Source organism: Ovis canadensis, chromosome 19, assembly GCF_042477335.2.
Source record: "Ovis canadensis isolate MfBH-ARS-UI-01 breed Bighorn chromosome 19, ARS-UI_OviCan_v2, whole genome shotgun sequence".
NCBI classification, from domain to species: Eukaryota; Metazoa; Chordata; class Mammalia; order Artiodactyla; family Bovidae; genus Ovis; species Ovis canadensis.
The window spans coordinates 30,988,049-31,003,920 of NC_091263.1; the positions used below are offsets into that span (position 1 = coordinate 30,988,049).

At 41.6% G+C, this 15,872-nt stretch overlaps 1 protein-coding gene across 3 annotated transcripts in view; it reads left to right on the top strand.

Moving 5' to 3' along the window:
- ZNF197 (zinc finger protein 197) overlaps positions 1-15,872 on the top strand; it is a 92,824-nt gene that overhangs the window by 36,383 nt on the left and 40,569 nt on the right. Inside the window, exons 1-6 of one of the 3 annotated variants that reach the window (XM_069560817.1) lie at positions 5,740-5,864; positions 10,810-11,287; positions 12,226-12,358; positions 12,481-12,643; positions 13,003-13,094; positions 13,377-13,503. In XM_069560817.1, coding sequence (XP_069416918.1) covers positions 13,062-13,094; positions 13,377-13,503 — 160 coding nt within the window. In that variant the 5' untranslated portion in view covers positions 5,740-5,864; positions 10,810-11,287; positions 12,226-12,358; positions 12,481-12,643; positions 13,003-13,061. Of the gene's footprint in view, positions 5,865-10,809; positions 11,288-12,225; positions 12,359-12,480; positions 12,644-13,002; positions 13,095-13,376; positions 13,504-15,872 lie in introns of those variants that run through there. The other 2 variants (XM_069560825.1, XM_069560818.1) reach the window with 2 other exon arrangements.

Genomic DNA, 15,872 nt, shown 5'->3' on the forward strand with positions numbered 1-15,872 from the left:
CAAGTGTTCTGTGAAAGCTAGAAGAAAACATATCAATAGAATAACACCTTGCTCATTCAACAAGCACTCGTCTAGCACCTACTGTGGCTTTGTGCTAATTGTATGTGGGATCCATATAGTTGTTAGGAGAAGCACACTGATTGAAACCGCCCACCCTGGCCAGGCACCATAGTAACCATTTGTATGAGTTGTTTTATGACAGGAGATCCTGATAAGGAATATGGAACTAATAAGCCATCACCAACCAGAAGAGTTTGGGAAAGGTCAAAAGGAGACACTGCATGTCCGTCCACTTCCCGGAATCCCTCTCACTAGCATCCATCTTGGCTGAGCAATTTGTGCGCCACCAGGAAAGACTCTGAATTAGAATGATTGGCCAAAGACCACCTGGAAACTAATCCCATCACCAGAAAACCCAAGACTGCAAGCCATACGGCAGAGCAGTTCTCCTGGGTTCCCTTACCCTACTGCTCTCCACCTGGGTGCCCTTTCCCAATAAAATCTCTTGCTTTGTCAGCAGATGTGTCTCCTCGGACAATTCATTTTGGAGTGTTAGACAAGAGCCCAGTTTCAGGCCCTGGAAGGGGTCCGCCTTCCTGCAACAGTCGTGGCTTTTGCCCTTGAGACAGGAGACAAAGAGGCAGGAACCAATGCTGGATAAATGAAGATGGGGGTGCAGTTGCTGGGATTTGATAAAGACTGACTGGAACCAGCTGAAATCAAGGTTGTTTTGAGAAGTCTGGTCATGGACCTATAGTTCATTATATCTTTTTTGTAATACCAAAAATCACTCCTTGGCCATGACGGACCATCAAAGGCCAGAAAGTGGACAGTGGTCCAACTCCTGGGAAATACCCCCTCTTCCTGAAATAGCAATATTCCTGGAACTAGTAATATTCCTCCCATATGTTAGCATATTAAATTACATAGCCCATGAAGACTACAACCTCATGCTCTGGTGCTGCTCTCACTTTCTGAGATAGTTCACATTGGGCCCGTGGAGTGTGAATTGCTCTAAAAACACTTTCACTTTTCTCTGACTTGCTATTGAATTTTTTGCTGCACAAAGGTAAGGACCCTCACTTGGTAATCCATCCTAAAGACTCCTGTGGGTCCAAGGATGTGACATTTCCCTCTTTTGCAATACCCTTTTGGAGCCTCTTTCTGTCATCTTATATAGAGGGTGACAATTCCAGGAGTCCAAACTTAAAAGATTTAGGTATCAAAGAGAGAAGCAGAGTTCCAGTACCCTTTACACAGACCTATCTTTACTCATTTCACTTCTCTTCTTTTCACAGCTATTTGTAAGTCCTCCTCAGACAGCCATTTTGCTTTTTTGCATTTCTTTTCCATGGGGATGGTCTTGATCCCTGTCTCCTGTACAATGTCATGAACCTCATTCCATAGTTCATCAGGCACTCTATCTATCAGATCTAGGCCCTTAAATCTAGTTCTCACTTCCACTGTATAATCTTAAGGGATTTGATTTAGGTCATACCTGAATGGTCTACCGGTTTTCCCTACTTTCTTCAATTTAAGTCTGAATTTGGTAATAAGGAGTTCATGATCTGAGCCACAGTCAGCTCCTGGTCTTGTTTTTGCTGACTCTTTAGAGCTTCTCCATCTTTGGCTGCAAAGAATATAGTCAATCTGATTTCGGTGTTGAGCATCTGGTGATGTCCATGTGTAGAGTCTTCTCTTGTGTTGTTGGAAGAGGGTGTTTGCTATGACCAATGCATTTTCTTGGCAAAACTCTATTAGTCTTTGCCCCGCTTCATTCCACATTCCAAGGCCAAATTTGCCTGTTACTCCAGGTGTTTCTTGACTTCCTACTTTTGCATTCCAGTCCCCTATAATCAAAAGGACATCTTTTTTGGGTGTTAGTTCTAAAAGGTCTTGTAGGTCTTCATCAGTTCAGTTCAGTTCAGTTCAGGCGCTCAGTCGTGTCCGACTCTTTGCGACCCCATGAATCACAAAACGCCAGGCCTCCCTGTACATCACCAACTCCTGCAGTTCACTCAGACTCATGTCCATCAAGTCAGCGATGCCATCCAGCCATCTCATCCTCTGTCATCCCCTCCTCCTCCTGCCCCCAATCCCTCTCAGCATCAAAGTCTTTTCCAATGAGTCAACTCTTCGCATGAGGTGGCCAAAGTACTGGAGTTTCAGCTTTAGCATCATTCCCTCCAAAGAAATCAAAGGGCTGATCTCCTTCAGAATGGACTGGTTGGATCTCCTTGCAGTCCAAGGGACTCTCAAGAGTCTTCTCCAACACCACAGTTCAAAAGCATCAGTTCTTCAGTGCTCAGCCTTCTTCCAGTGCAACTCTCACATCCATACATGACCACAGGAAAAACCATAGCCTTGACTAGACAGACCTTAGTCAGCAAAGTAATGTCTCTGCTTTTGAATATGCTATCTAGGTTGGTCATAACTTTTCTTGGAAGGAGTAAGTGTCTTTTAATTTCATGGCTGCAATCACCGTCTGCAGTGATTTTGGAGCCCCTCAAAATAAAGTCTGACACTGTTTCCACTGTTTCCCCATCTATTTCCCATGAAGTGATGGGACCAGATGCCATGATCTTCGTTTTCTGAATGTTGAGTTTAAGCCAACTTTTTCACTCTCCACTTTCACTTTGATCAAGAGGCTTTTTAGTTCCTCTTCGCTTTCTGCTATAAGGATGGTGTCATCTGCATATCTGAGGTTATTGATATTTCTCCCGGCAATCTTGATTCCAGCTTGTGCTTCTTCCAGCCCAGCGTTTCTCATGATGTACTCTGCATATAAGTTAAATAAGCAGGGTGACAACATACAGCCTTGACGTACTCCTTTTCCTATTTGGAACCAGTCTGTTGTTCCATGTCCTGTTCTAACTGTTGCTTCCTGACCTGCATACAGATTTCTCAAGAGGCAGGTCAGGTGGTCTGGTATTCCCATCTCTTTCAGAATTTTCCACAATTTATTGTGATCCACACAGTCAAGGGCTTTGGCATAGTCAATAAAGCAGAAATAGATGTTTTTCTGGAACTCTCTTGCTTTTTCAATGATCCAGCGGATGTTGGCAGTTTGATCTCTGGTTCCTCTGCCTTTTCTAAAACCAGCTTGAACATCTGGAAGTTCACAGTTCACATATTGCTGAAGCCTGGCTTGGAGAATTTTGAGCATTACTTTACTAGCATGTGAGATGAGTGCAACTGTGAGGTAGTTTGAGCATTCTTTGGCATTGCCTTTCTTTGGGATTGGAATGAAAACTGACCTTTTCCAGTCCTGTGGCCACTGCTGAGTTTTCCAAATTTGCTGGCATATTGCGTGCAGCACTTTCACAGCATCATCTTTCAGGATTTGAAACAGCTCAACTGGAATTCCATCACCTCCACTAGCTTTGTTCGTAGCGATGCTTTCTGAGGCCCACTTGACTTCACATTCCAGAATGTCTGGCTCTAGATGAGCGATCACACCATCGTGATTATCTGGGTCGTGAAGATCTTTTTTGTACAGTTCTTCTGTGTATTCTTGCCACCTCTTCTTAATATCTTCTGCTTCTGTTAGGTCCATACCATTTCTGTCCATTATTGAGCCCATTCTTGCATGAAATGTTCCCTTGGTCTTCATAGAACCGTTTGACTTCAGCTTCTTCAGCGTTACTGGTTGGGGCATAGACTTGGATTACCGTGATATTGAATGGTTTGCCTTGGAGATGAACAGAGATCATTCTGTCGTTTTTGAGATTGCATCCAAGTACTGCATTTTGGACTCTTTTGTTGACCATGATGGCTACTCCATTTCTTCTGAGGGATTCCTGCCCACAGTAGTAGATATAATGGTCATCTGAGTTAAATTCACCCATTCCAGTCCATTTTAGTTCGCTGATTCCTAGAATGTTGATGTTCACTCTTGCCATCTCTTGTTTGACCACTTCCAATTTGCCTTGATTCATGGACCTGACATTCCAGGTTCCTATGCAATATTGCTCTTTACAGCATCAGTCCTTGCTTCTATCACCAGTCACATCCATCAGCTGGGTATTGTTTTTGCTTTGGCTCCATCCCTTCATTCTTTCTGGAGTTACTTGTCCACTGATCTCCAGTAGCATACTGGGCACCTACTGACCTGGGGAGTTCCTCTTTCAGTATCCTATCATTTTGCCTTTTCATACTGTTCATGGAAAACAACAGAATGGAAAAGACTAGAAATCTCTTCAAGAAAATTAGAGATACCAAAGGAGATCCAACCAGTCCTTTCTGAAGGAGATCAGCCCTGGGATTTCTTTGGAGGGAATGATGCTAAAGCTGAAACTCCAGTACTTTGGCCACCTCATGCAAAGAGTTGACTCATTGGAAAAGACTTTGATGCTGAGGGATTGGGGGCAGGAGGAGGAGGAGACAACAGAGGGTGAGATGGCTGGATGGCATCGCTGACTTGATGGACATGAGTCTGAGTGAACTGCAGGAGTTGGTGATGGACAGGGAGGCCTGGCGTTTTGCGATTCATGGGGTCGCAAAGAGTCGGACACGACTGAGCTACTGAACTGAACTGAATTTACTCAGGATGGTGGACAACTGCAAAGACGTTCTCATTCCAGGGAGGCAGTGTCCCTTCCTCCTCATTTCAGCTTGATTTATGTTTAACACCAGAGCTCCATTATCTCATCATTTGGGCAAGAGCTCCAATATTTTGGCCACCGGTTGTGAAGAGCCAACTCATTGGAAAAGACTCTAATGCTGGGAAAGATTGATGGCATGAGGAGATGGGACAACAAAGGATGAGATACTTGGATGGCATCACTGACTCAATGAATCCTGGAGATAGTGAGGGACAGGTGTTGCAGGAAGGCGGACCCCTTCCAGGGCCTGAAACTGGGCTCTTGTCTAACACTCCGAAATGAATTGTCCGAGGAGACACATCTGCTGACAAAGAAAGAGATTTTATTGGGAAAGGGCACCCGGATGGAGAGCAGTTAGGTAAGGAAACCCAGAACTGCTTTGCCACGTGGCTCACAATTTCAGGTTTTCTGGTGTTGGAGTTAGTTTCAAGGTGGTCTTTGACCAATCATTCTAATTAAGAGTCTTTCCTGGTGGCGAAATGCATCGCTCAGCCAAGATGGATGCTTGTGAGAGGGATTCTGGGAAGTGGACGGACATGCGGTGTCTCTTTTCGACCTTTCCTGAACTCTTCCAGTTGGTGGTGGCTTATTAGTTCCCTATTCCTTATCAAGATCTCCTGTCATAAAACAACTCATGCAAATGGTTACTATGGTGCCTGGCCAGGGTGGGTGGTTTCAATCAGTGTGCTTCCCCTAACAGAGGGTCGTTCATGCTATCAGAAAGAGTTGGACGGGACTTAGCAACTGAACAACATCAAGGCAATACACAAGGAAGTCAATTGTAACGTATGTTATTTATGGTGAGAACTGCTCTGGTTCACAAATAGACTGGATATTTCACTCACGAAGACATTCAGACGTTCGAGAAATTACTCTATAAAGCTCAGCTGCAATTCAAATTAAAACAGAAAGGTCCAATTCTTTTCGGGAGGTGACACTAGTCCTGGGGGCCTGGGCCACGTGATTCACCTCTGCATCCTTGGGTTCTGGAATACAGCCACACCTGTTCTTTCCTTGAGAGGAATGAGCCCAGGAGCTCTGCCTTTTCTGCCACCGCTGGGAAAGCTAGGAACCATAGAGATGTGGTTTCCTAGAGAGCCGAAACTGGGAGGTGGGGTGAACCACCGGATGTCTCGATACCCTCGGGTCAGCCATTATTCTGGGCTTCAGGTGCCGTCGCGTCCAGTTCTCGTGTCATCTCCTGGCGTCCCGGCGCCAAGATAGTGGTCCCCAAGGCCGGAGCCGCCGCGGGAGACCCCGGTGAGCGGGGTGGGCTCGGGTCGGGTTGGCAAGCGCGGAGGGCGGCCCGGGTTGCGGCTTGAGCTCTCCATGGCAGCTCAGCCCTGGCCGGCCCCTCTCTGCTCCTCTCCCTCAGGGCGGTCCCTCCACCTCTTGGTTGAGATGGACGCCTAGGCTGCGGCTTGGGGAATATACTGAAGACAGCGCCTCTGTGTGTGTGTGTGTGTGTGTGTGTGTGTGTGGATTGGCTGTCAATAGAATGTGCTGCCCCTTTGAGAAGAGTGACCTGAGTAGCCAGGTTCTCAGCTTGTCTTTCTGCTTTTTTCTCAGTCTTCTCTGAGGCTGATGCTGGATACAGCTTGAGACTACCCTGGAGCAGGGACTCCCAGAATTCTTTTTTTTTTTTTTTTCCTTTCCCTTGAAGGATGGATTGATTCCCATTTTTCTTTGTAATTTTATTGGCGTATACTTGGTTTTCAGTTTTATGTTAGTTTTAGGTGTACAGCCAAGTGAGTCTGTTATACATACATCCACTCTTGATTCTTTTCCTGTATAGGCCGTTACAGAGTATTGACTAGCGTTACCTCTGCCATACAGTATGTCTTTAATAGTTATGTTTTTCATATATAGTAGTGTGTATATGGAGAAGGCAATGGCAACCCACTCCAGTACTCTTGCCTGGAAAATCCTATGGACGGAGGAGCCTGGTAGGCTGCAGTCCATGGGGTTGCTAAGAGTTGGACAGGACTGAGCGACTTCACTTTCACTTTTCACTGTCATGCACTGGAGAAGGAAATGGCAGCCCACTCTAATGTTCTTGTCCCTGGAGAATTCCAGGGACGGGGGACCTGGTGGGGTGCAGTCTCTGGGGTCGCACAGAGTCGGACATGACTGGAGTGACTTAGCAGCAGCAGCAGCAGCAGCAGTGTGTATATGTCATTCCCAGTCTTCCAATTTATCCCCCCCCACACCAAGTCCCATTTAAAATTTTGTAATGTAATGGTATTTAAGAAGCAAACAGGCCACGCATATCACCATTGCCTCAGAGAATGTATTTTCACATTAAGTACAAATGTGAGTAAATGCTGTCTTTTGCAAGAAAGGTCATTATCAACCTGTGAGTGACTGTGTATGGTTATTGTTTTAATGAACTGTTGTTTGGAAACCTTTGCTTTAGAATAGTTGTTTGGGTTTCAGAAGTCTTTTGTTAGATGCAGTTATTTTGTACTTTTGGGGTTAGAATCCCTGAGATCAGAATTTGCTCCCATAACTGAACTAGTTGAGTGGCCTTGAGTGAATCGCTTAGCTCCTCTGAGACTTCTTTCGTTCTTTTTAACCTGTGCTTACAAATCTTTTGTGAGAAACAAGCATAATATATGCTTAAGGATTTCTTATTTGTATCTCTGTAAAGTAAGAGTAAATAAAATTCTGATAATTTACTGTAGAAAATTATTTAGAAGTCTCTTTTCCCCCCAAGTTTTATTTGTAGACCCTATTTTTTTAGAACAGTTTTAGGTCCATAGGAAAATTAAGCAGAAAATACAGAAACTTCTCATATGTTCCCTGCCTCTACACTTGCATAGCCTCCTCCAGTATCAACATCCCACACCACTGGAGGGATAGAGTGGGAGTTTGGAGTTAGCAGATGCAAACTAGTATTTATAGGATGGATAAACAACAAGGTTCTACTGTATAATTTAGGGAACTGTATTCAATATCCTGTGATAAACCTTAATGGAAAAGAATATAAAAAAATGTATATGTATAATTGAATAACTTTGCTGTACAGTAGAAATTAACGTGTATACCAACTGTAGGTCTATTAAAAAATCCCTCATAGTTTTGCCTTTTCCAGAAGCCATGTAGTTGGAATTGTAAAGTATATTGGACTTTGAGATTAGCTTCTTTCACTGAGTAACATACATTTATGTTTCCTTTGTATCTTTTCATGGCTTGATAGCTTCTTTTTAACACTGAATAATATTCTATTATCTGGATGTACCACAGTTTATCTGTTTACCCATTGAAGGATATCTTGGTTGATTCTTGGTGTTGACAGTTATGAATAAACCTGCTAAAACATCCATGTGCAGGTTTTTGTGTGGACATATGTCTTCAGTTCGTTTGGATGAATACTGAAGAGCACAATTGCTAATTTATGGTAAGAGTATATTTAGTTTTGTAAGAAAGGGCCAAACTGTCTTCCATAGTGGCTGTACTATTTTGCATTTCTACCAACGAATGACAATTTCTGTTGTCCCACATCTTCACCTGCGTTTGGTGTTGCCAGTGTTCTAGATTTTGGCCATTCTAAAAGGTATGTAATGGTATTTCATCGTTTTAACTTGCATTTCCCTGATGACATATATGATGCAGAGCATATTTTTATGCAGTTATTTGAAATCTGTATATCTTCTTCGGCGAAGTGTTTGTTTAGGTCTTTAGTGGAAGCTACAAGTCCTCATCACTGGACTGCCAGGGAATTCCCCTTTGGGTCATTAAAAAAAAAAAGATTGATTTATTTTTGACTGTGCTGGGTCTTTGTTGCTGTGCTCAGGCTTTCTCTAGTTCAGGCAAGTCAGAGCTACTCTTCATTGTGGTATGCAGACTTCTCATTTTGGTTGCCTCTCTTGTTGTGGAGGAGGGACTCTGTGTGCATGGCCTCTGTAGTTGTGGTGCAAGGGCTTAGTTGCTCCTCAGCATATGGTATCTTCCTGGACCAAGAATTGAACCTGTGTCCCCTGCATTAGCAGGTGGATTCTTAACCACTAAATCACCAGACTAACCTACATGGGCATATTTTAATTGAGTTGTTTGTTTTCTTAATTGTTGAGTTTTAAGAGTTCTTTGTATGAAATATACAAAAGAAGGATATTAGGCTTTTATCAAGTATTTGTGTCTTTTGCAAGTATTTTCTTTCAGTCTATGGGTTGTCTTCTCATTCTTGACATTGCTTTTTCCAGAGCAGAATTTTTGAATTTTAATGAAGTCTACCTATTTCTTTCAAGGATCATGCCTTTTGAATGTATCTAAAAAGCTGTCGCCATACCCAAGGTCATCTAGGTTTTCTCCTAGGTTATCGTCCAGGATTTTTGTAGTTATGTATTTTATATTTAGGTCTCTGATCCATTTTGGGTTAATTTTTATGAAATATGTAAAGTTTGTGTCTAGATTGATTTTTTTTTTTTTTGCATGTGACCTATCTGGTTGTACCAGCACCATTTGCTGAAAAGACTATCTTTATTCCATCGTATTAACTTAATTCTATCAAAAATCAGTTGACTCTATTCATGTGAGTCTATTTCTGGACATTCTATTCTGTTTCATTGATTTGTCTGCACTTTGCCAATACGGCACTGCCTTCATGACTGTAACTTTTTAGAAAGTCTTGATGTTAGGTAGTGTCAGTCCCTCAACTCTGGGTAGTATTGGGTAGTGTCAGTCCCTCAACTTCATGATACTGAGGGAGAGGTCCTTCAGTATTGTGTTAGTTATTCTGGGTAGCTTCTCCAGGTGAACTTTAGAATCAGTTTGTTGATATCTACAAAATAGCTTGGTGAGTTATTGGAATTGCATTGACCCAGTAGATAAGGTTGAGAAGAACTGGAATTTTGACAGTACTCTTTCTAGCTGTGAGCATGGGATAGAAATAGTTTTTAAAAATTCCTTTCCATCACCGCCAGATCAGTGACCAAAGAACTGCTCAGTTTCTTTTTTCAAGTGTTCTATCCCTACTAATACTTTAAAACTTTATTTGCTTAGACTACAGGTTTCCCCTAATATCTGAAAATAGTGTTCTTATGAAACCTTCATAAGCTCAGATGGTGTAAAGCAAAGGAGCAGTTACCTTAGGACACATCTTGCTAACAGATGTACAAAGGAAAACTGGATAAAGCACAGATGCTCACAGACACAGGTTAAGTCCATGGTGGCTTGATGCTGAGATACTGAGTGTAGTTCCTGTGGAATGGGCATGGCAGTGCCACTCTGGCTACTTGGGGTACCTCTTGCTACCTCTTAGTAGCCTTTAGAATTTGCTTCTGTTTACCTACCACTTCACTCTAGTTCTACAACCTTACCTCAAAGTTTTCTTCCTTTCTCTGATTTGCACAGGACATTTCTAACAGAGCTCCCTTGCTTTAGAAATTACAGTTTCTTCCTGGAATAGCTTTCCTAATATTCCAGTGATCTTTTTATTTTATCTTTAAAGCCCAACCCAAAATTACCTCCATGAATTTTTACTGTGCTTGTTTATCCTCCTGTTAATTGTACTTGTACTTTGTATTGGGATTATATTTTATTTTGCTCTCCTCTGCTCTGTTATAAGCATGAACTTTTTAAGGGTCCGCATGTTAAATAAAATTAATGGGGCATTCAGATATGTCACTGATAGTGATGTAACTGTTACAGCCTTAAAAGTGTAGACTATTCCTACCTTTCTGCTAAACAATTTCTTTTCTGGGGATTTTTCCTGAAGAAATAAGTAGAAATGTAACCAAAAATTCTTTAGCAAAGATGGTCATTGTAGCTTAATTTGTAATAGGAGAAAATTATAAATAATTAAATGTCCAACAGCAGTGGATTACTTAAGTATGAATGGATTGATACACTCTTAAGAATAATGATTAAAGGATATTTAATATTGGACTTCCATGGTGGTCCCGTTGTTAAGACTCTGGGCTTCCAATTCAGGGGGTGCAAGTTCAGTCCCTTGTTGCAGAACTCAGATTCCACATGCCTCGTGGGAAGAAAAAAAAAAGGAATTTCATGTTTTTGATATCAGCAATGGTCTGGATAACATGAATATTAATGTCCCTAGAGCCTTGGGCTGGGGCTTCTGTCAAAGAAGAAACTGCCCAGAATTTAGAACTCTGCATTCAGCAAGGTTTCTTCATTACTGGGAGCTAATTGGGGTGCGGAAAATCTGATTGTGTCTCTGGGTTAACTTTAACAATGATTTCTTTAGGTCTTATAGATGATATTCTCAAGCTCTAAGGAAGAAGTGAAGCAAGGATTGAGGGACCCTGGAGAGGAGCCTGTCTTAAATGGCAACAATGACAAGAGAAAATTGGGCCCACAATGCTCTGCGACAAGAGGGCCTTGTTAAAGGGAAGGATGATACCTGGAAGTGGGGAACCAGCTTCCAAGGGAGTAGCTCCACTGTTTGGGAGACCTCCCACCTGCACTTTAGACAGTTACGTTATCATGAGACATCTGGACCCCAGGAGGCACTGAGCCGGCTCCGGGAGCTCTGTCGCCGGTGGCTGAGGCCGGAAGCACGCACCAAGGCCCAGATCCTGGAGCTGCTGGTGCTGGAGCAATTCCTGAGCATCCTCCCTGGAGAGATACGGACCTGGGTGCAGATCCATCGGCCTGGGAGTGGTGAGGAGGCCGTGGCCCTGGTAGAAGAGCTGCAGAAAGACCTTGATGGACCAACATTAAAAGTGAGAAAGGGAAAGTGGGGAGTAGGCCCAGGACAGGCTGGGATAGAAAATGATCCTGTGATTTTCATTAACAGTAACACAGCAGCAACCCTTATGCTAATTAAAACAGGTTCATGAGCTCTTCAGACCATAGAATATCTGTCTGGAGAAATGGATTTATGGTTGGGATCTTTGGACCAATTCAGAATCAACACAGAGCATTGACTCTGCTTTGTCTCCCTGGGTGATGCTTGCTAATTCTGAGTTTGATTCAAGAATCTGAAGAGCATAATGTTCCTAAGAGCTCCTCTAAACAGAAGCAAGTATATTGTTTGTAAAGTCTGTTTGGATTGGTGTTGTAAACCTGGAGTATGAAAAGTTGTGGAGAGCAAGAATGCAGCTTTCTAGATCTGGAAAGACCACTCTGTGTTCCTCTACTGGGGACTGTGTGAGACAAGAGATTGGGTTGAGATATTTGCCTCTGATCAGATTTTATATCCTTGGCTATTACATTGGGATCTTAACATGGTTTCTAGTATGTGTCAGCTCTCTTTCTTTCGATCTGGAGCCCACTAGAAACATTTCTATATGAAAAGTCTGAAATATAATTTGGGAGGGATATCAAGGATGGGCTTGTTTGTTTGTTTTAATTATGAAAATGAAGAATTTTAGAGCTGTGTTTTTCATTACTAATCACTAAGCCATTGTTCTCATTCAAGGGATGAAAAATGGAGGCAGGAAAATGTTCACTGCATTGCCTTTGTGAGACATCTAGTTACCAGCAAAACCAGATGTCTAGACTTCTAGTGTTCCTTCTGTTGGAGCAGGAGGGGATGAGAAAAGTTGTGAATAAGTAGAACCCAGTGTTTTAGATTAAACCTGAAGCTGAAGACTTGTAGATTAAGTCTGAAGCTCTTAATTGCTTGTTACTTCCCATTCCCTCCTTAACCCACACCCAGGTCTGGCTTCTGTTTCTACCGTTCTGTTCAGTCTCCTCTGGGAAAGGTCACCAGTACCATGAGTGGGGCTAGAGGGCAGCTCCATTGTTCTCAAGGCAAAGCTTTCCTGCTGTTTTGATGCTCCATACTTGAGGTGGGTCACTCTCATCTCACAGTTCTAGACTACATGGGCAGAAAGAGGTCCATGGTGGTTAGGTGAGTTCATTTGCTGGAGGTACAGGAAGAGTCAGCTTATTGCATTCTGCTTGTTCCCAGGTTCCAGCCTTTGTCCAGGACCAAGACACTTTCCAGGAGGGTCTGAGTACTCCAGGAATAGAACTTCCTCATGCACCCACTGGCAGCCACATATCAGCTGAAATTCGCTCAAATTCTCTTACTGACCCAGTGGTGTTTGGCTTGCTCCAGGATCCTCAACATGGTAACTTACTCTGTGGGTCTGGCTTTGGACAGCCTCAGGACTCTTGCTGGGTCTCACCTCCCTACTCCCAGATAGCTACTTCCTCTTCTGCAGTTCTGTGAGTCCCTTAGGATACCAAACTCTTTTCTTTTCTCCCTCGTGTCATTGCTTGGGTCCCTCTAACCCTTTATCCATTCTTATTACTAATTTTTGCACTTTTCCAGCCCCGCACATGCGGAAGATTTGTGTGTCATTTTCTAGCCATTATTGTCTAGTTCTGGTAGTTATGTGTCTTTCTGAACTCCTATTTTATAGAAAATAAACTTACTGGATTTGGACAGTAATGACAGTTATCTCATATGTAGCTTTTTCTTCTTCAGATTCTCCTGCCCCTGAAGCTTCTGCCCTTTCCCAGGAAGAGAACCCCAGAAACCAATTAATGGCTCTCATGCTTTTGACAGCCCAGCCCCAGGTAAAATTTGCTACCTCTTTTCTTCCTAAGGCCCTATCTGCACTGCCTAATTGTGGCTCAAACGTACACTCGCTCATCCTAGTGCTTGGGTGTTCAGTCAGCTCCCATCTTTGAATCAAGGTCCCTGCTATTGAAAGGCAGAGTTCATGTGGGATCTCCTGTTGTCTCTCTGCTATCCCACCTCATGCCCTCATAACATGTCTCTTCCCCAAAAGTGAAAGGAACCCTTCAGTAGGGGAGCTTCCTGGGCATGGATAATCTCACACATACCTGTCATTTCAGGAATTGGTGATGTTTGAGGAGGTGTCAGTATGCTTCACTTCAGAAGAATGGGCATGTTTGAGCCCAGTTCAGAGGGCCTTGTACTGGGATGTGATGCTGGAGAATTACGGGAATGTGACTTCCTTAGGTAAGGACCCTTTCTTCCCATAATTTGTACCTTTACTTCATCAGCTTTTGTTTCTTTTTCTTTTTTTTTTTTCTTTTTACACCTCTATGACCCCCTGCAGTGTAAGTGCAGATTCTTAACCACTGGACCACCAGGGAAGTCCCAGCTTTTGTGGAACTTTTTGCTACGCTGCTGCTGCTGCTGCTAAGTCGCTTCAGTCGTGTCCGTGTCCGACTCTGTGCGACCCCAGAGACGGCAGCCCACCAGGCTACTCCGTCCCTGGGATTCTCCAGGCAAGAACACTGGAGTGGGCTGCCATTTCCTTCTCCAATTTGCTACGCTAATTACGAACATAGTGTAGCATACTTATTTTGAAAAATACTTGAAGGAAAAAAAATTTTAAACTGACTTTTTACAAACAACTACCCTCAAATTTTTGATATTTTACCTTTTTGGCTTTTTCTATGTATTGGAGAGGTTTTTTTTTTATACATTGTTTTGAGAGTGTGTGTCTGTGAATATGTAGTTTTATAGCGTGCTTTCTTTGCATTTACCTCAACTCGTATTATCACACATTCTTTGCAAACATTATCTGTATTGGCTGGATAATTTGTGTCAGTTAGCCATTTCTGTATTTTAGATAATTATTGTAATAATAATCTTTCTCTATGCCTAATGTTTCTTTTTATTTTTAATTCTCATTATTTTTTAGAAGTAGAATCACTAGGCCTAAATTAATTATTTTAAGGCTCTTGCTTCCTACTGCCAAATTGCTTTCCATATTGATGTCAGTCCTCTCTGCTCTTACCAGCTGTACCCAAGAGCCACTCCTTTGGCTCTGCCTTCATTGATGCTGAGTAGACCCACTCTTTCAAATTGTTGTTTATATAGTTTTTTAAGTTACAATATATATTCTGAAGTGCATTTCTTTGATTAGTAACAAGAGTATTTTTTAAAAACCTGTTGGCCATTTATGTTTCTAACAAACATTAAACATGTACATGCTGCTATGTAATTGGCAACTATGGGAATGATGTGAGTCTTCCCTTAAGTAGCATGATTTGGGAGATGAATACAGAAAGAATAAGCAAGGCCGAGTGAAATAATTGGAATTAGAGTGGCATAAGTCTCTTGAGATGGAAATGGAGAGGACAGAGCAACCAGCACCATTCCTGGGAGTAAGAAAACGCCATGAAGGAGGTAGCTTTGTATTTCATTGTCTAAGTATCATTCTTTACATTTGGCAGCTTTATGATACTGAATTTTTATTCAAGAACATTATATATCATTACATTTGTTCATGTTGCCTTTGTCTGTTTCAGGCCTGTTTTAAAAGTGCCTTCAGGTAGATCTTACATAATTCTGGTTACATTGACTCTTTGGAATAGGAATCTTTTCTGATATTTTCTAATTGATCAGTTTGCATATATGAAAATATTTAATTTTTGTGTGTTAATTTTGTACTTAGCAACCTTAGTAAATTTTTTTATTGTTCATAGTAATTTATACTGTATATTTTTACATTTATGAGGATATGTCTTTTAGTATGTCTGTTAGTATCTCAGCTGTGGTGTGATGGTCAAATATTTTGTAGATTTGATATTTTGATATGTATTCCTAAACTGCTTTCTATCAGTGACGTACCAATTTATACATCCACACAAAGAGCCCAAGAGGGCCTGTTTCCCCTGTATGTGCTTGTGATTTGGTCACTTTTAAATCTTCGCTAGCTAGATGAACAATCCTATCCTTTGGGTTTTTTTTTTTCCATTTCTTTGATTATTAGTACTATTATGTTTGTTGTTATTTTATGTTTATTCATATCCTTTCTACATATTTCTTTTGTTCATTAGAACTGGTAACCCTTTGTCACATGTTGTGCATTTTCGCATTTGTTTGCCTTTCTGTGCTTGTTATGAGTTTAAGTCTTACAAGATCTTTCAAACAGCAATATTTTCCTTTATGGTGTCTTTCTCCATAAAAATACTATTTTTTAAATCACATGTATTTTATTCAGATATTTTCTTTGTTTTATTTTTATATTTATGCAGAATGACCCAGGAATCAAATTTGTTTGCTCACTTTTTTGTTTAATCCAAGTGATTTTCAGTAGTTCTAATGCGATTTACCATATAACCCATCTTTCTTTTTAGAAATTTTAAAACATGTTTGAATGGGTTAATTAATTTTATGAGAAACACTCACCATGGATCCATAGCTTATGCTGTAAGCCAAAATAAATTCCAGATTGGTCTAAATAAAGGTTAAACTTAAAAAATAATAAAATAGAATTCCTTATTTATTCTAGCTCTTTGAGGAAAAAGAAGTTTGAATCAACTTTAATAAGTAAGATATGCTCTAACTGCAGTGTTGTTGGGGCTTTGAGCAAG